This window comes from Diplotaxodon limnothrissa, linkage group LG18 (assembly GCF_057381915.1).
Source record: "Diplotaxodon limnothrissa isolate DT_005_m linkage group LG18, D_limnothrissa_male_GT1.1, whole genome shotgun sequence".
Taxonomy (NCBI): Eukaryota; Metazoa; Chordata; class Actinopteri; order Cichliformes; family Cichlidae; genus Diplotaxodon; species Diplotaxodon limnothrissa.
In genome coordinates, this window is record NC_140613.1 from 10,541,147 (window position 1) to 10,566,917 (window position 25,771).

Below are 25,771 nucleotides of genomic sequence, written 5' to 3' on the forward strand. Positions count from 1 at the left end.
CGAGCACGTTTCCGGTGCTGGCAGTATCTTCCTGTCTGCAGCCGTTAGCGTCGCTAACACTAGCATTGTTGGAGACCTTAGCTGCAGCCTCGAAGCGAGCATAGAAAGTGTTCAGCTCGTCTGCCAGAGTCACGGCCGCGTTCGTCATACCGGTTGTTGGTGCTTTATAGTCCGTTATTGTCCTTAGTCCCCGCCACAGGCTCCTAGAGTCACTCTGTTGGAGTTGTGACTCTAGTTTCCTCCCGTAGCGCTGCTTCGCCTCTTTCACCGCCCTCCGCACGTTATATGACGCGGCTTTGTACGGGTCCATGTCCCCCGTCATGAGTCCCGTGTTGTAGGCAGCGGTGCGGGATCTCAGAGCGTCGCGGATGGTTTTATCCACCCACGGCAGACTTGATATAGTAAGCATTTGCACACGTGCAGCAGAGCAAGCACAGATCATAGGTCCTGCAGCCAGAGTGAGATATTAGTGACATAAGATTATTTTAAGATGTGAAAGGGTCATTCTCAGTTCTCAGTGACAACCGGAGAAGAAAGTAGGCAGATTGGTGATGAAGAAATCCTTCATTCCTTCGGGTACTGCAGTTGGCTGTTATGATTGAAGTGCTTAAGCATATATGAATAGCCTACATACGGCAGATAAGTTCTGCAGTCGTTGTGAACTTTCATCACATTTCTGGTAGGGAGAGCTCCTCCTTTAATTAGACTAAGCAGTCTGTGAACGTGGTGTTTTTCCAGCAGCTGAATGTTGATGTCTAACCGTTGACTTCACAGCACTCAGATACTGACGTCACCGGTTTTGGCAACGACGTTTGAACCAGATTGTGGTTTTTGTGTTGCTGCTTAAACATGGGCAGGATCTTCCATTCACTCCACTTTCCTCAGTCATTCATACGAGGTTTAATCGCTGTTTCTGGTTGTTGATGCTGAGATTGATGCTAGAAATTCACTGCTGTTGCTAGCATAATACTAGCTTTAAATCACAATGGTAGATGATGTTGTAAAGTGGCTCATTGTGCTGTGACAACCTACATATTTAAGGGAAAGTAAAGAAATGCTTCATAGGAGCCGATTCATTTCTTTAAAACTTGGCCTGTGGTCCTCATTCTTTATATTAAACTCACTTGTAGAATTTGTTGTGTTTTATAGCGACTTCTGAGTGAAGGTGATTGCTCACTCTTGTAGTTATAGAAATGTGAGACCTGTGAAACCTTGATTGTTTTTATCCTGTGGCCTTACAAGCACAACAGGAGGCAGGCTGTAAAGGCAGAAAGGGAGTTTTACTTCAATAGTACAGGTTCAAGGTTACAAAAACAGGCAGACGGGGAGCACAGGGAGGATCAGGCTGAGGCAGAACCCAAAGTATGAGGAAAGGTTAAGAAAACAGAATGCTTGAAAGGTCAGGCATCAAGATAATCTACCAAAGGTGGAGGTGTATGTACTGAGGACTGGTGGGAGTGGCTGGTCTGAAGAAGCATAGGAGCAGGTCATAAGAAAACAAAACCCAGGCTGAATGATTTTTGCGACTGTGACGTCTGCTAGATATGAGCTCTTCTGGTGAAAGTGATATAAATGGTCAAATGGCCCCTTTGTTTTTAATCTTGTACGGGTGAAAATGTACTACTATGAAAACTGTAACAGCTGTGAAGGATATGAACACACAGGGAGTTAAAAGAGGGGAATAGAAAATAAATGATCGATGAATCTGAATCACAGGAAATCCACCAGCAGGCTAAGCCAATAGCAGCATAACTAAAAGCTGATCAGCCTTGATTAAATCAGACTCAGAATCAGTTCCAGGACTAACTTTACGTGTTATCAGAAAGGAAACTTTTATGTCTCATCCTAAAAGTAGAGAGGGATATCTGTGTCCTAAATCCAAACTGGGAGTTTGTTCCTGATAGCTGAAGGCTCTTCCTCCCATTCTACTTTTAGAAACTCCAGAAACCACAAGTAAGCCTGCAGTCTGAGAGGGAAGAGCCCTATTGGGAAAATATGATACTAGTAAGTCTTAACAATATGATGGAGTCGAGATCAAGATTTTAAATTCAGTTCTGGGGCTAATATGGGAAAAACATGTCAGGTTCTTTTCTCAGATCATTCATCATGTACTCCGTAGATGGGTTCTTCATTAAATTTGAACATTTTTTATTGTTTTACACTAAAAGCAACGGGAAAATTATGAGTTTACTGTGCAAGAAATTCTCTGACATGGCCCACTTAGGATCATATTGGGCTGCCTGTGGCTCATTAATTAAAATGAGTTTGACTTCTGTTATATAGAGTATGCTAGAAAGGTAAAAGCACAGCTATTTATATTCCTTTTATAATGAGAGCCTCAGTCTTTGGATACTTTTTTCATCTTATCTTTGTTTTGGTATTATTTACCCTAAAAACATAAATAAAAAAATGAACTATAGAAGACTCAAGCAAACAATAGTTTGCAACTATTGCGCTCATGTTATGTTCTCAGATCCGGCAGCGCTGTATTGACACCTCGAGGTGATCAGACTCTTTTTGTGATTCACTGCCTCCTGCCAAGACCTGAAGCCTCTCCACAGCAGGACCACCAGAGGCAAACAGCTCTGCAAACACCTCTCTGAGCAGACAGCTCAGGCAAGCACCGCTGTTCGTTTCCCTGTGCTCGACTGGATGCTGCTGCTCATGTAGCCATGAGCCATACGAATCCGAATCCAGATCCTGGATGACGAAAGTTTTTGTTGCAGCCATAATTAGCGCATTGCTCAGAAGTTCTGAAGGAATTTTAAACAGTTTTTTATTCTCACCCAGCTTTCAGCTCTTTACTCGACGAGGTCAAGAAAAGGACAAGGATAGAAAAAAATAGAGTAGAATAGACAAGAAGAAAAGTAAAAATGATTTTATAAAACGCTCACAAAGCAGGTTCATCCCGAGGTGATTCAGAGAAAAAAGGACGCGGGTTGAACGAATCACAGTTTTCAAGATAAGGATTCTGAGTGTGTTCGTTCACAGTTTGCCCAATGTGTGTTTCTGATGATTGTTTTGTCTACATCCTGTTCGTGCAGTTCGGCGAGACACGTCGAGTGCTGCAGGTCTTGCGGACGCTGCTGGAGGAGTTTCGAGAGGAGCTGCGGGAGGAGGAGGCGCGGCGATGCCAACTGCAGCAATCCTACGCCAATGACAAAGCCGCCTGGGAGGTCAAGTGGGCAGAGATGAAGTGCCATGTCGCCCAGGTACAGATGGCGTCTCAGCACCCACCTTTAAAGGGACAGGACACAATCTGCTTTTTTTTTTTTTGCCTTTTTGCACTCAGAGAAAACCTGTTTTGTTTTCCCTTTTTTCTACCTGTGAGCTCACTGCTCCTCTTTGGCCAGTTTTCTGATTTGAAAGTAAAGCGCTGGAATGAATAATAACTCTAAATAGTGTCTTAAACCATATCACATCTGACAAACAAACGAACATTTATAATCTCTCCTCACCGATTAAATTTAAAAAAAGAACCGCATCCAAGGAAATAATGATGAATCACACTCTTGGCACTGCACAATGGATATAATCTGTCTTTGCGCAAACTAATTAATTCAGCTTTGAGCCTAATTGTTCAGTGTGACTCTGTGCACATCTTACAGAACTGAAAACAGCTGTTAAAGCACTCATTCATATTCCTAATGAGATAGAAGTGCTTTGTACTTTGAAAGTATACCATCCTCATCTAAAAATGACATGGCTGTGTGTAACCTGATGTTTGTGTTGGTGTCATAAATGCTGAAGTCTGCTGATATAACAAACACATCTAGTTTTATTTGCTAAAGCATGCTTTCCTGCATCAACTATTAACTATTAAAAAGACCAGTTTTAGTAACGGATCGACGTATCTGATTAGTTTTGGCTAATCAAATGGCTCAAAAAAGAAAACTGTTGTTGGCAAAGCCCTGTGTGATAGCATGGCTGCTGTCTGGCAGAGCAATAAATAAAATGATGAGGAAGCCGTTTACACAGTGCTGTATGCTGTCTGAAACCGACTGTCTGACAATTTTAATGCCAGATTGTGGTGGATTAGCGAATCTGTAAGTGTAAATCTAGTGTGGATTATAGCAAAGACGCATGTGGCTCAGGTCTGCTAATGTCACAAGCCTCCTCAGTCTGCATGTCGGAGTACCTTGGCCCGAGATATTGAAGGGATCGTGTGTGTTAGCGTGTGAATGGGTGGATAAGGCTCGTAGTAAGAAAGCACTTGGACTGCTTTCTCACAAACTAATTGAGTAGAAAAGCATCATGTCAGTACCAGTCCATTTATCATTTTATATTTGCTGAATAATGAGACATCCCAATAGAAAATAAAATCTGCACCTCGCTAATAAAGTAATAAATAATTCTTCCAAAATTAAATTAGATTGTTTCCAGAAGTTAATCTTCGATAAAAGTCTTTGTAAATCTGTCTGTTAGGAGGATTATAGATGGTTAACACTCCTGGTTTAGCTCGAGGGCTAGAATCTGCCCAGCAACAACTCCAAATTTGGCCCATTGGACAGCTTTAAAAAACATATGGAGTGCATAGATTTTGAACTTTTAACTGTATTTTCATATTTTTTAACAGCTTTTTGCATTAGTAAAGACCCCCATCTTATAGTGGAATCCATACTACCCAAAAATACAAGGACATTTTCTGTTACCTTTACACGTTTATCATGTAGCTTCACTGATATGACCCACTTCACATCAAAGTGGCCCGTATGTAGCCCACGATGTAAAACGAGTTTGGCAACCCTGATCTAAACCAGTCACTTCCTTAGAGGAGGTAATTAGTGTTTTATAAAAATGTAAAGGTTTGTTATAAAAGCACTTTTAAAACCAGCTGATTGGTGAGCCACATATTTTCTTTATGACTTGGTGGAGGGCAGAAGCTAAAAGAGCGAGTAATGGACCTACCCCTCTAAAGCAGGGGTCCCCAATCCCAGTCCACGGGGGCCGGTGCCCCTGCAGGTTTTAGATCTCACCCTGGGTCAACACACCTGAATCACATGATTAGTTCATTACCAGGCCTCTGGAGAACTTCAAGACATGTTAAGAAGGTTATTTATCCATTGAAATCAGCTGTGGTGGGACAAGGACACATCTAAAACCTGCAGGGACACCGGCCCTCGTGGACTGGGATTGGGGACCCCTGCTCTAAAGCCACGAGTATCGTTTTAATCCGTGTGTTTTTGTGAGGTTTTGAGACCCCTATAGCATCAGTGTCATTTTCTTTTCCTTGGAAAACCTGAACAAATTGCACAACAAATTTTTAAGCAATAAATTACACAAAACTGCTGGCTGTAGCAAAAAAAGATCTAAATTAAAACTCATATTTGCAAACTGATATTTTTTTTCTTTTTCATTTGTCAGAAGATTCAGTAAAAACTCAAGTTTCAAGAAATTATAATTTTTTGGGTATTATTTCATGGTTCAAACTTTATAGGGTTTAAAAAGGGAAACGTTTGAGGTATACGTATCTAGATCGATGGCTTACTCTTCTGATGTCATTTTTCAAAACTCCCCTCACAGTCTGGCGGTCTAATTAAGATACCTGTTGTTTGATTCCCTCCCAGCTCCCATCTGTAGGCTCAGAGGAGATAATTAGTCATCAATCACTCCTAAATTTTGTTGTAACAGATTCAAAGGAAGCGGGGAACTCTGCTGCAACAAATCTGTCATTTTGAAAAGCAGTTCTCTGACTGAAGTGTCGGGATTGTGTTCACAGCGTGTTTCTAAGAAAAACTGTTATTAAAGGTCAAACATAATTAAATCGTTTAAATCTCACATGAGGCGAAATAAACAGCAACTTTATTCTGAGAAGCAGCACATTTGTTTGGCAGCGTTTGCTGAGTGTGTTTTCTTTGCGTGCGTCTCTGTGGGTACCTCGCTGTCGCCGCGCGGGAAATCTAAAACTTTCTTTCCCGTTGAGAATCGAACCGGGTCCTGAATGTCCTCTCTGACCACTTTGCTGAGAGCTAAAAATTTGAAACCCTTGGTGGGTGGAGAAGTGTCTCTTATAAGCCTGAGCTGATTTTTTTTTTTAAAGGAAACTGCAGCTTTGGGAACCAATTAAGAGGCTCGAGTCAAAGGAGGAAGATTATCTTTTTAACTCTTGTGCTTTTAATCTGTAAATCTCTTACACGGTTCAATCCTTCCACAGAGGAGAGGTCGCTGAAGGCCACAGTGGGAACTAATGTACTTATTTGCTCTGATAACTGTGCAGAGTTCTTTACTTGCTTCACTTATTAGGACTTTAGAAATATACTTCTCATTCAGGATTATTATACAGCCCAGTAGACCAGAGTCGAATTGGAAATTGCTCTCACCTGTGGACATAACCAGTGATTATGTTATTGCTTACGCTGCCTCCTGTTTCATGCTCTGGTCTGGCCACCTGCTCGCCCCTACAGAGCTGCCTGTATTAATAATACCGCAGAGTCTGACTTATAGAATTCATTCAGCAGCTCTAAGTGTACTCATCGTCTCCTCCGGTGTCAAATTAGGCAGGTTTAAAACAGATAAAAAGCCTACAAGGCAAATATTTGTGAATGAGAGAACGGAAGCTCGTGTTTGAGGAGGTCCGTGTGCACGACTCTCCTGCTGCAGACTCTACTTTGTACCATTATGTCTTGGAATGAAAGCATGTCTGAAGACTACAAAGCTCCGCTCTGCAGAAAGAGAAGCTTCCCTCTCGTTGTTCTGCAGCTTTGAAGAATCTGCAGAATGCCTGATTCCCTTCTTCTTCCTCCCCCCCTCCCCGCTATTGTGTGGTTAGACATATAAATTCAGGTTTGAACTGTCTCTGCCTGCTGCAGAATAACCGCTTCGTCATCCTCTCTTGTCATTTCTCTGTGTACAGCAGAGATTCAATTCATTTTAATTAATTTGAACTGGTTTTAAGTTGGGAAAAAGTCACCTAGCAGCAAGAAGGTCCTTGGTTCAGATCCAGGTGTGGTGTTTGCTTGTTCCACCTTGTTCCTATGTGGGTTTTCTCCGGCTACTTTAGGTTAGATAGCAATTCTAAATTGAAATTAAGTGTGAAGGTGAGAGTGACTGATTGATTGGACCCCCCTCAGACCTGTGACCTGTCCGGGGGATACCCCCACCTCTCGATCCGTGACAGCTGGGTTAGGCTCCAGCCTCACTTGGGCAATAAAGTGGATGGTTTTTATCGCTTATCGTGCCATTTTACCCTTTTATTTGGCCCTTAAGTTATAAAAGAAGATCATTCTCACCTGCATGTCTGCACAGTAATTGTGTAACGATAAAGAGTTCAGCGTGAAAAGTGGGAAGAGTTGGACCGGCACAAGAACCGTGCTGCTTTGTTGTGTTGATTAGGTGAGTGAGCAGCAATGCTTCGGAGAAGGACCCAGAGCCGCAGTGCAGTGAGAGAAAAGTGAAAAGCCTTCTGCTACTTTTAATTTTCTCTCTGCCTCGTCCTTTTTTTTAACTTCTGTGTTTGGTGACTTTCACCCTCAGTTCAGCAGAACTTTGATAACAGGCTGTTGAATACTGCTACAGCCCGAGTAAACGGACAAAACACAAGGAATATAAAGTTAGAGAAGACTGTCGTCAGTTTTTTTTTGATACATACAAGAGTAAAATGTTTCTAGGAAGCACTGAAAATATGATAATATAGTTGTTTTGTTTAATTTTATTTATTTTTGTCCTGTAGGAAGATGTGGTAAAGAGTTCTTAATTAGCTTTTGTTTCGTTTTTTTTTTTTTTTCAATTTGAAATGCACTGAGCTCTGAGCTCTCAGGATCAACCTACATTCCCTATCTTTTCAGTTTTATTCTAAGCTAAGCAAACCGTCTTCTGGCTACAAGTATGTATAATAGAAGCCTGAAAGTGATATTGATTCTCTTAAATTTCCCAAAGGTTTTTATCGACTACTCTTTTATTTGAGAATATATTTCTTCAAGCTGCTCTTTGAACCAACGTCATGCCTAAAATCTTCCTTTGTTGATTAGGATTCAAACAAAAATTTGCATTGTAAAAGTTTTCTCTTACTTATTAAAGACTACAGCGTCTGTTTACATCTTCATCTAACACGTATGCTGCTGCTGGCATAACACTGTGATTTTCAGCATTGCAAAATGACACCGATCAGTCCCAGTGAGCCGTTTAATTGTTGGCTCGTCCGCACGTGTCGATCATTCGTAGTGTGAGAGTGAGCGTTTGTTTCAGCCAACGCCTTTTCATTCGTTTTTCTGTTCTGTTTTGACATTGATTTATTATTTTGTGGTTTGGTGACCTGCTTGGCTGCACTCACGTTTGTATGTTACTGAACTGACAGAAAGTTTGGAAGAAGATCTTTTAATTGTCTGAAAACTTTCTATTTACAAATGTTGTGCTCTAAAATTAAAGCAGTCTTTCACAGAAATTACAAAACAGTAGGATGGTTTTGTAATAAGTGTTTTGCCTTCATGTTAATAACGTTAAAGCCAAATTAAACAGAAATGCTATCAAAAATTTAACAGCAAACTGCCACTGCAGAGACTTTTACTATTCTCTGGTATTTTCTCTTTTTCTGTGTTTTTTATTTATCGTCTCTTTTCAATATTTGTGTCTCATCTTCGACCAGCTGGAGGAGGAGGAGCAAGGTAAGGTGCGAGGTGAAGCGCAGGGAGGCGAAGGGGAGCCAGCTGCAGACACCGAGTGGGCCCTGAAGCTGGAGCGCGAGGAGCATCGTCGTCTGCTTGCCGAGAGCCACAACACGTCGCTGGATCTGCGCTGGAAGCTGCAGCACGGAGAGAAGAGGTGGAACCAGGAGAGGGTCGATCTCCTGGAGCACTTCGACAGGGAGCGGCAGGAGTGGGACAGCAGTATGCGGGAGCTCCACCGGAAGATGGAGAGGGTGAGAGAAGGGCGGGAGTAAAAACAGACAGAATAGTAGTGGTAATAATGGCAAAGAAGGAAAGATTTGACTCAATCTGAGGTCTTTGCTGTAATGTAATCATTGGAATCATCTGTTTACAAGGTTTGAAATTAACTTTAAACTGGACTACAATTTCCCAAAATAAATGTGAAGATTTACAGCTCCATGACAACTTCAGCAGCTCCTCCTGCTGAACGTTATCAAGAAACAACAGTAGAAGTTGCAGGTTTCATTCTGGGATCGAACTTTCCTGATAACTGATCAGCAGTTCAGTTTATTGACCAGTAAGTAAGTTAAAAGAAAACTCAGACATTTCAATTCTTAACTCTTACAAATAGCCAAAACATTTTTCACAGTTAATGCCATTTTATAGACGTGTTTTCTCTTGTTCACAGGCAAAAAAACAAAATATTCCTTTTATACATTGATATAAAACAGAGAAAAGCTTTAAATCTTCATATTTGAGAGACGGTCTTGTATCATTTTTTTTGTAGCACGTCGTCACGTTACTGCTTTCTGTGCTTTGACATAGAAAACATGAAGCAATTTTTTTTTTTTATAATTTTGCCATATTTTTATATTATGATCATTGCATTCATCCGAGTCCTGGCATTTCTGCTAGACAGAAGTTCTTAAAGTTTATCTGAGTTGCCTAATATCCCTCTTTTGTGAGGGAGACTAGGCAAAGATGGCAGCGTATAATCTTTATTTAATCTCTGTGAGCTCTGAATGTCTTTTGCATGAGTCTTAGACCTGAGACATCGGAGATAAAGAGGGAAAAACTAAAGCTATTTAAAACTTTTTAGAAATAAAGTTTTAAGGGGAGACAATCAACAAAATTATAGCTAATAGATTTTTTTTATGCATTTCTTTTGCTGCATCAGTGTTTTAATAAAGGAATGAGAGAAAGAAACCCAGACAAAGGACTCAGGGCGATTATAGTAGATGCAATAATTGAGCATAACTGAATAATTTATGTCCTTTGTGCGATTTAATTAGACGAGCTGTAGCATTGCACTTTTTGCGTTTTGATGTTCAGGGCAGGAAGTAGAACTACACACTGATTAATATGATGTGTGTGTGAGCGTATTATCATTCAGACCAGGGGACAGGAATACACCTCTCTGAATATAGTTTACGCTTTCCAGCTCAGAGAGGGGGAAAAACTGCTGATGCACCTCTGAATGGAGATGCAGAGCAGGAGGTGGAAATGCATTATTCAGCAATGTTGCAGGAAACTATAAAGCACAGGACATCCACTGAACTGCTCAGACTGGCAGGCTGAAAGTGAATGAGTAATGTGGCTGTTCTTCCTTAAACTTCAAGCCAGGAACAAGGTGCTTAACCTCAAGTGCTGCAGGTGGATTACTGTGCAAGTGACATTGGAGTAACAGAGCACAAGAATATAGCGCGTGTGTGGTAAAAGCCTCCTCTGCTTAACAGAAATGGATAATAAAAAAAAAAAAAGAGAGAGGTGGAGATATGTTCTGGAAAGAAGAGGAGTGATCAGAGAATACATGGTTGTGAATGAGAAGAACAGATGGAGATGTACATGTGCAAGGAGCAGAGGTAGTGAAGGCGGTAAGGAGCGTTGGTGTGACAGAGGGATGCTAGGGACAGGGTGAGAGGGAGGTGACCCCTAAAAGGAGCAGAAGAAGCTAAATTAAAGGATAGATACACTTTAATGGGAATTCCCATTTTGGAGCCTCGATTTAGGCATCATAGCATCACCAGGTTGGCTTATTTCTGTTTTTTATTTTTTTTTGTTTTGTTTTGTTTTTTGAGCTAGATTTAATGAGAGAGTTGAGTGCTGTGTACTATCAACTAATAATGACAGACAAGCTGCATCCATGTACAGATGTAGCCTTTCTGATGAAACCCTCCCTTGTATCCAGGCACGGGTCCAGCACTCCGAGTGCACTAACATGTGATCGGACAACTTTCTGCACTAAAGTTGTGCATTTTAAAATGGGAGCTTTTTTTGCACACTTCCCTTGACTGCAGGACCACATGAGAGGTTTTGCATGCTTTATAGTGCTAAACCTGTGAAGGAGCCAGTAGGGTGAATGGATGAGTTTGGTTAAAACCATGCAGTGGCAATGTTTCATGTCTAAGAGAGGTGTGTCTAAAGATCACTCTTCAAAATAAATTTTAAGGGAACTTGATGTCAAATAAAAATCTGTTTGCTGCTCATGAAAAGAAAAAAACTTGTATATTATCTGATATAATTAACTGACTTTTTTATTTGAATTTTATTTTTTATTTTATTTGTATTCTTTCACTTATTGTTGCATGTGTGTTGTTGGTGCCTGTGTTTGAGTAATTTCTGTAACTGTGAGACATCTGCTGCTGCCTATCTTGGCCAGGTCTCCCTTGAAAAAGAGGTTTTTAATCTCAATGGGATCTTCCTGGTTAAATAAAGGTTAATAAATAAATAAATAATTAAATATAAAGCTGTAGAGCTTTTTAAATTCTTAATCATCGACCTCAAGATTCATTATGGCAAATGTGCCACTTTCACTAGCAGCTGATTACGGTAGCTTAGCATACATAGAGTAAAAAGTCAGATTGCTTTTTTTATACCTTTGTACAAACTTAGGCCGGCTGGTCTCTGTGGTTCTGCCAGTCTGTGTTACTGTTTGGCACCTCAGTTGGTTTAAACTTGGCATGCACACATGAGATCTGTGTCATTCTTCATTGAACACTCAGCACATGCCAGTGTTTTCCAAAATATCAAGCTGTTCTTTTAGTTTAGCTTCTTAATTGGATTTTATTATCCCATAAATAAAATATGTCACGTGGTAAAAATTTAATTTTTGCATAAAAAAAGAAAAGAAAAATTAATGAGATCAGCACATCATGAATATACGCTTAACACTGTGCGTCTGAAAAAGGAGCATCAGGAAAGAGACACAACTCAAACCTTTTTCGCATATTTATTCCGCTTATATTTGTTTAAAATTGTCCTGACACATTTAGTAATTACAGTTTTATTATGTTTGATGACTGCGCTCGCTGCATTTACAGGTAATAAGCTCCCAGACTCTTATCCAGCACATGTGTCGTACTTCATGCAGATGCAGAGGGAACTTAACTCTCGGCGAGGTGAGGGCTCTGACGTTAAAGATGGCAGCACATCCTACAGAGGCATGTTTTCACCTCAGGACAGTCCCTGCCAGGCTCCCCGGTCGCCTCACACCCCCCGCTCCCCCTGTACGGCTACACCTGTCCTGATGCCCCCCACACGTTCCCACTCTGACTCCGAGGCCATTCTGGAGGAGCAGGGGGCTGCGATGGGGCTCAAAGGCTCAGCAGACAACCTGTTCCTGGACGCACTGTCTCTGGACCCCATGAGTGGACCGGAGGTCCCTCCACCCTCCAGACTGGAGAGTGAGAAGAGGTTTCCCTGTATGAAGGAGGTAACGCACATCTGTATGAGTTCAATATGACCTTTGAAGAGACAAAGGAAAATTTGTGCATGTGTGTGATAGCTACACTATGTGAAAAAACATCTTCCTTAGATTTTGAGCTGTTACTAATGAAAATTCATCTTAATGTAAATTTGAATCTAAAATAAAGGTAAAAACAAGTTATGTTATGTTTTCATTTTAGTTGATAGCGTAATCTTCATTAATACGTGTGTTTCATTTCTTCTTTCATTGTTTTATATTTATTAGTTCATTTAGCTATGAAGTGTGAAACATTATTCACAAACACCAGTTTAGATTTTAAGAGGTTATATTTAAAAGTATATTAAAATCTAAGAAGCACAAATTTATCATTCAGTGTCTGTTTCCAGGAGAAGATGCACTTACTTCTCTAAACTGTGTTGCACAAGTGAGCCAAAATTCCACAATATTTAGATTAAATAGGGTTATGCACTGAACCCCCTTCCCTCAACATGTTTTAACTGTTGTGTCTGTTGCCTTTCAGGCCCTAAATGAGATTTCGGAGAGAGAAGATACTGCTGCTTACTCAGAAGACAAGATGAGGGAGGGTGGGAGTCTGCTCAGGTAACCACCAGAGACAGAATTATGTTAAACTGAGTTCAAAAAGCTGGAGTATTGTAAAGTCTGCTGTAAATTTTTAACCAATAACTAACTGGCTGCAGATTATCCGGCCTCCTGCAGTACTTTCTTGCTCGTACGTACTGATCGGCCCTGCTGATTCTGTTAAGTGTGACTTGTAGTGACGGGGAGACTGGTGATTGTTCTTTTATGGCAGCGATGAGATCCAGCTCACTACGCTGTTAAATAATTCACAAAGTTTTAAAACACAGACCGAGTTCCTTTGTAAAAAAAAAAAAAAAAAAAAAAAAAAAAGCAGCCACAGATTTTTGGGGGTTTTTTGTGGGAAAATAAAGGAGATGTTATGAAGATCAGTTTGAGACATTTGACTTTAGCTGTAGTTAATGATCTCTGTGTGTGTGTGTGTGCGTGTGTGTGTGTGTGCGTGTGTCCAGAGCCAAGTCGGTGTGCTCCATGAGCGACTTCCAGCGGTTAATGGACAGCTCACCGTTCCTCCCTGACAAGACGCGTCATGGCGATCAGGGCCAAGACGACGTCACCCCGCCTCTGTCTCCAGATGATCTCAAGTACATCGAGGAGTTCAACAATAAGGGCTGGGACTTCCCGTCAGCCACCTCTGGTCCGGGACTGTTGCGGGAAGTGTGGACAGACAAATCAACAGAGGCCCGGGAAGGAGAGGCCGTTCCTGGTCCATTCCAACCCGCTTCCTGGTTCCTCACCACCAGCGCCACCCTGACCACCAGCGCCACCCTGACCACCAGCACCCTGAGCAGCCCTGAGCACTGCCACAAGTCCCCACTGAGAGGCAATGGAGCAGCAGCAGCAGGGGTGGGAGTGGAGCACTACGGGGTGCACATCCTCCACAGCCCCACCAGACCCGGGGCAGCTGAGCACACCACTGCCCAGGATCCCGATTTCCTGTATGCAAAGGGGACCAAAGCAAGGGGAGGAGTGGAGGCTGGGGTGGGTGCCAGTGGGCCGGATGAAGTGTTCAGCAGTGCAAGGTGGCCTTGCCTTCTGGAGGGTGGAGGACTACGGACTTCTCCTAGTCAGTCTCCTATCTGCCCCACAGTGGGCTATGCATCCTCTCTGGATCTTCAGCTCTCCAGAAACATGAGTGACGACATGAAGGAGGTGGCCATCTCTGTGAGGAACGCCATCCGCTCTCCACCGGGGCCTGTTGTCCGGGACACCGCCTGCCAGACCAACGGATTCACCACAAGAGGGACTCAGACCACCCAAACCATCAGCGTGGGTCTGCAGACAGACCTGCTGAGGAACCTGACCAGCAGCCCCCACCGCTGCCTCACCCCGAAAGGTGGCAACACGCCCATCTCGTCCCCATCACGCAACACAAGGAAAGTTCAGTACTCTCCTGTGGTCCAGAGCAAGTTCGAGCGACCCTGCTGCTCCCCAAAGTACGGCTCACCGAAACTTCAGCGCAAACCATCCACGTCCAGTAAAACCGAGCTACCCAATAACAGCCGCGCCCCCATGCCCACAACGCCCCAGAAAGGGAACAACGAGTCGGCATGGGCCCGCTCCACCACCACTCGCGACAGCCCTGTGCACACTACCATCAACGATGGGCTGTCCAGCCTCTTCAACATAATCGACCACACCCCTGTGGTCTATGACACCATTCAGAAATTTAATAAGTCCCCAAGTCGCTCCCGCCCCACGCCACCCTCCACCACTGAGCCGAGCCCCGCTCACGGGCCTCTGTCTGCAGACCCCAGGAACGCGCAGGAATGCCTGCGGCCTGCTCGCGGGCGCTCACCAAGCCCTGTGCAGCTAATAGTGGAGACGCAGGGCGACAAGAACCCAGAGGTGGTGAGCATTCGGCAGGATCTATCGGCCCCGCCGGGCTACACGCTGGCTGAAAACGCAGCCCGCATCCTCAACAAGAAGCTGCAGGAGCAGAACTTTAGGGAGGAGAGGAGGCTGCAGGCGGGAGGACCGAGCAGCCACGGCAGAGACAACAGCAGGCAGACCGAGTCAGACAGAGGACAGTCAGGATGCATGGAGGTAAATACACAGATGCACTGGATTCATCGCTTCATCATTCATGTGATGTGGGGCCCATGTTTTATGACACGGTGATACTTATGGTACCGCCTTGGAGTTCCCGTGTAATGTCTGAAGACATCTGTGTTTAATCAGACAAACGATGATCAAGAATTCACCTTTAAAATGTGCACAATCACTAAAATGTTCATGCTCTTTCCTCAGATCAAAAGCACTGACTGATGCAATGGTAATGTTATAAAACATTTAACCCTCCTCTGCAACACACTGAACTTTCTCTTATCGCTGCATGTAGAAACTCTTGAAGGTTTCTTCTTCTGTACTTTCATCTCTGCTGCAGTGGCTTCCTTGTAGTGTGGCTTTTACCTCTGTGCTTAAACCATCACTGAGGCCCGACTGAAGTCTGATTTATGTCTCTGATAAGTGGAGAAGTGAAATAAATGGTCTAACAACTGCGATCTGAGTGGGATCACTATTACACAGTTCCTTAATTAATCATTAACAGCGCCTTCCAATCAAGTGTTCAAGCAGAATTTTAAGTGGCTCCGGTTTTTAAAGGAGTTGGATCCCCGCCCCCGCGTACCAAAATAAACCTGGGAAAGCGCTAACTTCACTCGATGAAATCAGTTCAGGCTGTTTTCACCACCCATTTCTCTGACCCGTGCAAAAAATGTGACAGACTTTTAATTAATTAATATATGTCCTGAATGAAATAATTACAGTATCTGCCGGCACGCCTCATATTTGACTCTCCATAAACCGATTAAAACCTATGAAAAGCAGGTCATGCTGCATTACAGCTGTAAAAAAAAATCTGTGTTCCCCAGACCAGTTGTATATTTGAAATTGTGTACATGTACAGGGAGCAATATAATCGCACATATGCTGGTTAATAACATCAAGAGTTCACCTGCTGCTGTTCACTGATGTGCAGGAGCAAGATTACAGTCTGATATGTGACTTTATGAATGGCACTGGAGCGTGCGATCATTCATGAAACAAAACTGTGACTCTGTGGATAATGATTACAGCATGATAATAGCACGAAAGTAATGGATTGCGATGGCGCGTAACCACGCGTTATGTCAATTTTTTAGAAGAGGTATGAATGTGGATTTCGTTTTGGTGTCTCTGTTTGCTTTGTAAGAACAAACTCACAGAAAATACTTTTTATTTCTTGAAGTGGCAGGCAGTATGGAGCAAACCTCGTCTTAATGCAGCCTTTGTCTTATAATTCAGAAATTAATAAAAGGTAGCAGTAAATAAGCTGATATGAATGAGCTGCTGGTGACTGTTGCACAAATGTGGCCATTTCGATCAATTACCTGAGGAGCTTATGAGTTTGAAAGGGACCTTTTATGCTTTTCCTTATTTTCAGCCATGTACTGGTAGATGCTCATATTAATTATACCCAAAGTTTTAACTGTTAAGGACAGTTTGGAAGTAATCCAGGCTGCTCTTTAATGCTCAATTTCACACATTTCTTTTCTATTCCTCTTTCTTTATTTTGAATAAATATATTTTGTGAGTTTTTTTTAAAGATGTAAGCTTTTAATATCTATTCTAGTCACAGTTAGCAATAAAACTGACTCTCTGGGCTGCGAGTGGTGAAGCTGGACCGTAACCATGACATTGCCAAACTAACAAGGTGCTCCCAGCCTAAATGTTGCCGTGCATTCTTGTGCTTTCCAGATTTGCTGCTTGCAGTAGGTAGGTTAAACTGGTCACAAAGAGGGTGCCGCACCAAAAACCTTGTGATTCCTTTGCTTGTCAGATTGCCATGACTCACCCACAATGTGCACTAAAGACACCAACTTGCTAGGTAACCATCAAGTTTCAATGAACCCTGAAAAGTTGTGGAGACCTTTCACCTTCAAAGTAAAACTTGTGCCTCGCTGCTGAAAAAGGTGCAACCTTTACTTTGAAAGTAAATGGTCTCAGTTTCTAGTTCTAACTTTGCACTCTTGCTTTGATGTTCACTCTTCATGAGCACTTAGTGAGTAGTTTGTGAATGGGGACTTTCTTAGCAACTAAAGAAACGAGGTTTTTGATGTATACCACTTTGCAACCGACTTCACCTAACAACAGCAGGCAACCACTCCCTGGTTGCCAGGTGGTTGCCAACCAGTCTCTAGGCCTGCCCCCCTCCTCCCCTTTCAGAAGTTCCAGGTTTTAAGTGAAGCTGTGTGCGTGTGTTTATTGGGTGGTCCGCCTTATTTCTGCCTTCTGCCTTCGACATACCTGACTTTTCTTTGATCTCTTCCCCTTTGCTTGATTTTTACCAATTAACATTTCCCGCTCTATCTTTCCTCCTTCTCCTCCCCTCCCTCTTTCCTCCCCTCTGGGCTTTATCTCCTCCTCCCTGTCCTCTGTGCTCTGATCCAGAACCACACTGTCATACTAACAACTCCTTGGGGACTCTAAATCTGCTAGTCTCCATGATGTAAGTTCCTCTTCCTCCTCCTACTTTGCCTCTATGACCTTTGGCGGTGGGTTCACCAACCACAGGAACCTCACGCCCCGCAGACCTCAGCCCCCCCCCACCTCCTCCCTCTTCATTAATGCATGCTTCACAGGATAGCACAGTGACAGTGTGTGAAGCCATTGGAGTGGTGTCAAAAGTCGTGCGACGGCCATGCATCTGTTTCTCCCAGTTAATGAGTGCATGCTCATATTTTTTGGTGGATCATCAGTTTTTTGTAAAGTAATCCTGCAGAACATTACCCATGATTCCCATCCACTATTGTAACTAACACCATACTATATGTTCTTGGCTTATCAAAATTTTAATAAAAATGTCTCTTTGTACTGTAAAAAAAAAACACGTTTAAGTGACTTGCATAAAGTGAGAGATGGGGTTTATTAAGCAGCACAAATCAGTGAGTTCCACTGCAGCAAAAGCAGCCAGAGCAGCAACTTCATACAAGTGACCTTACAGGTTCTTACCTGTATATTTAGCACTTAAAGAATAATCTTTTGCAGAGAATGAAATCACACTCCTTCTGTGTGTGTATAATCTGTGTGTCTTCTTTTTATGTTTTGGTAGCCATTCGGGCAGTTTGTGCATTTTGGTACACATAACTTCCTCAGTTTGAAACTATTAGCCCTCCCGTTTTGTTTATGAAGACAATTTCAGACATACACTACAGCCCTAAACTTTTCTAGACACTATTCGGTTGAGGTGCATGTGAGAAAATGCATTTCTGATGCATTTGAATCGGACATTAGTTGGGAGGTTGGATTACACAGTAATGTCCAATTGAGCCCATGTCTGAAAAGCACAGCTAATAGTCCTGGAGTAATTTTCATGCCCATTTTTGCCTCAGAATAGTAAAGAATCCTTCCAGAAAAACTTCCTGGATCAACACAGGTGTAAAAATGAGTGCTTGCAAATCTATTCATTACCTTTTGAGTAATCCTGCTGTAAACACATTTCATAAAACCTTTGCAGACATAAAAATGAGATTAGATTTATTACACAGTTTCTGCTCTCTGTGCTGGATTTTTACTGCAGTATGTATCTAAAGAAAAATTCAAGCTTCAGCGAGTAGCTCGTCACACTTAAATATAAAAGCTAAATAGTTTTGTGGTAACATAAAATATCTGCTATTTGCCACTGATTGGGGGGAAAAGAAGTCATGCAAAAACACTGGTATGGTCCTTAAATTCATGTAACCCAAAGAGTCTTCGGTCTTGATCACTGGTGGATTTTAATATTTCTGCCAAAGTGTTTGCCAGTGAACATGACATAAAAGACGACTCTTGGACATTTCACACATTCACAGGTCGATTGTTGTCTGTTCGGGCTTCATAAGGCATTGCTGGATTATTCTAACACTGTGTTTCTACCAGGTCCTCCTTTTTACGTGCACCGCTAGACGGACTGTGATGTTTTCTTGTAATATTGTACTTTTTTTCTCACGTGTTTGTCCACACAGCGCTTTCTTACGTCTTCTTACCATTTCCTCTCAGACTAACAAAGATTAACCAATGAAGACGGGCTGCTAACACTCGCCATTTCCTCTGCACTGTCTTGGTTTTGTGTCATTTCTGGTAGAAATGAACTAAATATTCTGGTACACTGTGCATGCTTAAGGAAAAAATCCACTGTTAGAAACTGCAGGGAAGTGTGTCTATTCTCACCATGTCATATTGGTCATTTCAGATGTCGTGTTGGAACGAAGTGTTAGCAGGTCGTAACTTCTGATATTTCTCAAATGCTTTTGAAAGAACAGTGGCCATCGGTAAGCCTGGCTTATAGTCACTGCGTTCGTTGTGACAACCGCCGCTTATATCGCCACTTGAGGGTACATCAGACTCACTACAGTCCTGTCACCACTCGTATAGGAACAGAAGAGGTGAAAAATACCTTCAGAAGTTTCCAAATCAACATTCTTAAAAAGACAAATAAACTAATGATCACAGAATTCTTTCCGTGGTGAAAAATCTCCTTCACAACATCCAACAAAGTGGAGAACACTCTGAGTGATGTCGGTGAACAAGATGCCTTCATGGATATAAATACAGATCCTTTACAGCAGGCCTGGCACAAAGGGAGGAAATGCAGCATTTGGTTAAATTTAGAGGGGTGTTAAGACATTTCTCCATTTCTCAGTAAGAATAACAAATAATCATCATATTTTTACACAAGTCCCCAACAGCTGATATCATCAGTGACAAATGTATACGAACCTTTGTGGGCTCCCAGACTGCTGTATTGCTCCTTGAGTAATACCGTTGGTCGGCCTCTCCTGTGGAGGGAAACGATGCTCCTCACATTCCTCCATTTGTACACAATCTGTCTGAATAACTTCAAAATCCTTAGAGATGTTGAGCAGCAAAAACTTTTCTAAAGTCCTCAGGAATCTTTTGCTCGTACCACGATTCTCGTCCACAAATGAGTTGTAAAAACCAGATTCCTTAGATAACACAGGATGTGAGTACCTGATTACGGTAGTATTCCACTGAGCTTTAACTACTGATTATTTTCAAGGTTGACATAATTTTCCCCCTCACATATATTAAATACTTGACTGTTTTCCTCAGTAAATAAATGACAGACTTTAAGATTTTTATTTAATTGTTTTATCTGGGCTCTTTTTTTATCAACTTGTGTGAAAATCTGATGATATTTTAGGTCATACTGTAACTTCAGGCTAATTAATGGACATACATTTGATCTAAAACGGATTTTTATTTATTCTTGCACTAGAGGGTTTTAAGGTGGATCTTTTTTTAAGGTCAAAAACTTAGAAGCTGTGGTCCATGTACAGGTGTTGACTTTGCTGTTTTTTAATATCCGCTCGTGTATACTGACTTCCTGTATACAGGTGCCTGACTTGTGGGATTGTTTGATCTGATGCTTTGGCGTCACATGGGAAATCTTGCACAAGCAGTATCGTCTGTATTCCCATCAGCTGTATTCATAAACTAATGATTTATTGATGGTTTGGCGCAGACGCCTCCTGTCAAACTCTGCGACCTGTTTTTCTGCAGGACTTGCTGCAGATTGTGTAGCACATCTGTCCATCCTCCATCCACGTGTCCATCCATCCGGTTATTTTTCCTCCAGTTCATCTTCTCACACCACCGCAGCCTGACTGTCATGTATTTTTAGCCGAACTAGATTGTTGCTTTTTGGTCTTCTTGTCCTCCATCCTTCAAGTGAAATCTAACGCCTGGAGATGAGCTATTAATATTTTAGGCCAGTGGTGTGATCGTTCACTCGATTCATGCTCTGACTTCACTCGAAGGGGGGAAAACAAACTCACTCATAGTTTTAGTTTTTTGTGGCCTTTTTTTCTACACTTTCTGTTTTCATCCAGGGGACAGATGCATAAAGCTTTGTTGCCAATTAAGCACTTAACAGGTTTAAATATTTAGACGTTACAATCAATGCAAAATTGCACAAATGGACTGCATGTATTTATGGACTTCTATCACCTGATGCCTGCAGTGACCTCTGATAGCAGATTTGTGGCACGCAAGTGATTCATCTGCAGTTTAGGACTTCTTTAAACACTGAGATGACATCAGAGTCAGGGTTTAAAATTCTGAATTAAATCTAATAAACTTCTAATTGTGGTCTAATTATGCCACAGTCATACTCAGGAAAACAGTGGTCTGAGCAGTGCCACCGTAACATTGCCAGCTCTGTGGAATGAACTTGTGTGATCTTGTTCCCTTTGAAATGGTTGCTTTGAAGATTGGGACCAGGTATCCAACCACTCGCAGTCAGCTGCCATTTTCAAAGCAGTTTTTGTATGTCAAGATGAAAGAAGATTATAAGTTTCTGTTTTTTTTAATGTGGAAAATGATAAATCTTTTGCCATCTGTTGGACAATCCAGTGATTTAATGCTCTGATTATATTATAGGAATATGACCAGAACACAACCAGTTGGCAACCAGCTGAGTTCCTCATGAGACCTGTCACAGAATTAGAGTGACTGCAATATGTTGGCAATCTGTCTACATTTATAAATTAGACAGCAATTATTTGCTAACCTTTGCTAAGTCTGTGAGCGACTATAGTCAGTCCAAGTAGGATTATTTGGACAAATGTATTATTTGAAGACAGCTTGCCTCCTACCAGGCAACCTGTGTGCAGTTACCTCGTAACTGAAAGTGGTCACCTACAAGAATTGTCAACCTCTAGGTAACCAGTTGGTTTTGTTTTCTTGTTTTTTTCCACGTGGAGGTTGGCATCTGATTTTTACTCTAGTGTACCTGAGACATTTCTTTGAACCATGGATTTGGCTTTTTCAGTGTTTCTGTATATGTTTTCTGCATTATAAAGCCTGTCAGTCTTAAGCCTGTATTCTCTCTAATGGCCAGCAGGGGGTGGCTTCTCCAGTTGCAAAAAGTAGTTACATTGAATAGGAGTCTATGGGAAAATAGACCTTCACTTCCTGTACTCTAAGACCCCAGTAAATGCTTCTCTGATAAGTTTAGATTTGCTGGTTTTAAGTTTTACTGAATATAATATAATGTTCAGTTTGGAAAGTAAAGCCCTCATTAGACTGGAAATAGACTGGGCAGTAAGGTGGCCTTACTTTCCCCTTAATGAGTCTCTACCGTACTGTGTCTGTCAGTTTCTCAGTCGGTTTTTAAAACACCAAGAGACTCAAACGTTATGATGCTTGATTGCGGAGAATTCTTAAATTATATCTGTCATACCATTTGTGTTTTGCCAGTGTACCAGCCAAATATAACAAATCACTGAACAGAAGCTTCTTTAAAATGTGTCAAATGAAGTGATGTTAGGCGCTTGCACTGCTCGCTCAACCAGTGATGGTGGTAGCAGGTGTGGGTCATTAGCTGCTGTGTCTCCTGAGTAACTGAGTGCTATTAAGTGGCAGAGGGAAGGTTGAAACAGCTGCTCAAATTGACTCTTGTCTGCTTCCGTAGCTAAATGTCTGCAGTAACTATGTAACCTTTTTTTTCTTTCTTGGTTTGTTTGCCTTTTTCACCAGATTGCACATTCCTGTTAGGTGAGAAGGTTAAACGTCTGTCACTTATTTAAGTTATTTAAAGGCTGACCTGCTGGTTTTTGCTCCAGCTTCAAGCAAACAAAATGAGTTTTAAGTTAAATCCTTTCAGATAAGGCAGGCAGAACAGGTCAGACTAAAAACTGCATTAGGAGCAGTATGTTAGGGGTTGAAGTTCTTATATCCACTGAAAGAAAACTGCAACAAGAATAAAGTAAGAAACAAGTGAAAACATAAAAGTTCCTCATGAAATGGCTTTCATTTAAAATTCTTTCATTACATTGCTCCTTATTTTTGTTTCATGTGCACGTCACTTCTACATCAGCACCTTTGCTCGCTTTCTTTCACTCGCTCCCCTTCATCTTTCTGTATGAATCTCCTCACTTCCTGTTTTCCTCGGTGGCAAATGGCTGCAGGCGCCCCGTTGCTCCTCTCTGACAGCTCCTTGTCGTTGGCAGGACCTGCCTCGCTCTCCGGTGGCTCCGCCTCTGGATTCCTGCTTCCTGAGACCGGCGCGCCCGGCCAACCGCCGACCCCCCTCGCGCTGGGCCGCACGCTCCCCCTCCTCCTCCCCAAAGTGGAGCGAGGGCTCGAAGAGGAGGTTCACCTTCCCGCCGCCGGGACACCGGAAGACCATCCTGGAGGGTGAGGAGCCGCCGTAAAGCCGTCCTCTACCTCCTCCTCCACCTCTGCCTAAACAGACCCAGTACCTCAGAAAACCCCCTCCAAACATATGGACTCCCTCTAGAGGAGCCTGAGAGAGGGGTTGGGATCTAACCAGTAGCACCAGCTGACCATCAAGGAACCAGAACCTTTTTTTTTTTTTTAAGAACCTGGAATGTACTGTATTTAAAGACAACATACAGAAAAATAGGTTTCCATAAGAGGTGCCTGTATACTTGAGTTAACCATCACCCACGTGTGTGTGTGTGTGTGTGTGTGTGTGTGTGTGTGTGTGTGTGTGTGTGTGTGTGAACCTATTTTTCAGGTAAAAACTCCTCCTGTGTTTACATTTTTATTTTTCTTCATCGCTGTCCCATAAACATTCATGCAAACTTTTTTTAAATCCTTTTTTTATTTATTTTTATTTTGCCAGCCTTTAAAGCTTCACTTTACTTTTCTGTTTACCTTCAAGGAGAGTAAAGACAACAAAAACAAGGAAGCAAACAAACAAACAAACAAAAAAACAACTTCTGCTTCACCGGGTCTGAAGCGGAGACACATGATGTCATTTCTGATGCTCGTGTCCGTCTTTATTTTTACGTTGAGATGAATGTTTGACTCTGTAGACATGTAGAAGATGGGTGACAACAAACATAATAACCTTATGCATATTTGGAAGGCAGTTGTATAAATATGGGTCAAATATTTGCATGCCTTTTGAATACTAGCACTTTAGTGCATGTACATAAAGAGCTATAGTCATTTGTGATTGCTCAGCTCAGCTGTTTGGGGGAGGGGACTGTTTTGTTGTCACATGATTTGCATTGATGAAAATAAGATGTTTTTAAGTAAATTATTGTACTTATCAGGCTGGCTTTGTACAGTTGTTACTATTGGATAGGAAAAACCTTTTCTTTTGACAAGAAAAAGGGATTGTGGAAAACATGAATGTTTTAAATGAAAAGTCTATGTCAAAAAAAGTCTTAACGAGCTATAGTCCTATGTAAATACTAAATGGTAATAAATATGAATGTGTATTTCCAAGACCGCCTCTTTTCTTGTATCTCTCCATGACATACGTTAGCTGTAGCACATGATGGATTGTGCGCTGTTTCGTTAGACCCAAGTTTGCGTTCTTGGCAAACACCCCATCCTGAACCGTGTGCGTGTGGATTACGGTGCAGACCACAGGGTTACAGCGGGTCGGGGTGGGACGCACACAAGAGAGAATGCGAATAAGAAGATTGTGTCCTCCCAGAAGTCAAATCCTCTTGCATCACGTTGTGCCATCTTACTCTTGTTTCCCAGGTTATTGTGCAAGTCAGAGACCATTACTACTACCCCCACTAGTTTATTTAAAGGTCTGCAGGACCGAATCTGCTGTTTTACCTACCCCTGGCAGAGTCAGTCACTGTAAAGAGATTATTTTTTGGACATTTTGCCCTTATTTAGATAGAACAGTAAAGGTCAAGCTCACTGGAGTCACACTGGGGATTCAAGCTGCTACACACCATATCTGACCCAAGTGGTGACCTCAAGAACTTGGAAAAAAAGAAGAAGAAAAACAATAACAACAACACCAGCGTACCAGTTTCTTGTATGAATACTTCAGACTGACTGCAAAAGGGAGTTTCCGGCAGGACAGGATTAGAAGAGTGTTTCAGAAGGACGGCTCAGGTTGATTAGTTTGGAGACTAAGTTAAAGAGGCAAGGCTAAGATGGTTTAGACATGTGCAGAGCAGGGATTGCGGTAATATTGGACAAACAATGATGAAGGTGGACCTTCCAGGCAGGAGGAAAAGAAGCCCACAAAGAAGATTCATGGAAGTAGTGAAGGGGGGCATTGAGAGGGTCGGTGTGGCAGAGGAGGATGCTAGGGATAGGGTGAGATTGAGGCAGATGATTTACTCTGGTGAGTCGGAAAGGAAGGAGCTGAGAGAAGAAGAAGAAGACTAAGAGCAGTTCAGGCCTTAAGATAGTTTCCTTGTGTGTGTGTAACCCATCCTTATGGGCAAAAAACTCAAGTCAGGGGTGTAGACACTCTGAGGGAGAGGAGTGCCAGCAGAGGCCACTAGTATTTAGCACTAGTTTACAGATATGTGTTTCTACACCATTATAACTTATGGATGTAATTGACTCATCAGGTTAGTTAGAGTTAGCAGACAGCAGTAGCTTCAGGTTTAAACAAAGCATGAGGCTGAATTCACCAACCTATAGCCTGTATTATTAAAGCAGGAGTTCACCAACACACCGACCCCTCTGAAAGCAGCTGACTTCCTTTTATGCTCTACCTGCCTCAGGTGAGTATCTGGATAACCAAATGAGAAACTAAATATCTACATTAACCAGGTCCAACTAAAAAATAAAGAATAAACACAAAGAACTGATATTTACATATATTTCTAAAAAGAATTGAGCAGCACATATGGTTACTAGAAATACCCTGACTAAACTCACCTAACCTGTAAATTCAGTTTTGCTAAAGGGGCTCTTAAGTAATTTATTTTGCTCCACATCCTGCTATGGAAGCAAACAGGAAGCCAGGATAACAATTATATTAAAACACAAGCAGAATTTATGTTGTGAACAGTCCTAATTAAGGTTTTCTTTTCAACACAGGCCTGTGCTTTTCCCTCACATTCCATAGACGGGATGGATAATACTCCCAAAATTCTCTCGATGTAACATC

General features: G+C 42.1%; 1 protein-coding gene across 1 annotated transcript in view; it reads left to right on the forward strand.

Moving 5' to 3' along the window:
- mtcl1 (microtubule crosslinking factor 1) overlaps positions 1 to 23,081 on the forward strand; it is an 84,535-nt gene extending 61,454 nt beyond the window's left edge. Inside the window, exons 10-15 of the mRNA XM_085377221.1 lie at positions 3,045 to 3,212; positions 8,582 to 8,854; positions 11,953 to 12,294; positions 12,809 to 12,888; positions 13,338 to 14,931; positions 22,878 to 23,081. Coding sequence (XP_085233347.1) covers positions 3,045 to 3,212; positions 8,582 to 8,854; positions 11,953 to 12,294; positions 12,809 to 12,888; positions 13,338 to 14,931; positions 22,878 to 23,081 — 2,661 coding nt within the window. The remainder of the gene's footprint in view (positions 1 to 3,044; positions 3,213 to 8,581; positions 8,855 to 11,952; positions 12,295 to 12,808; positions 12,889 to 13,337; positions 14,932 to 22,877) is intronic.
- The last annotated feature ends 2,690 nt before the right edge of the window (positions 23,082 to 25,771 follow it).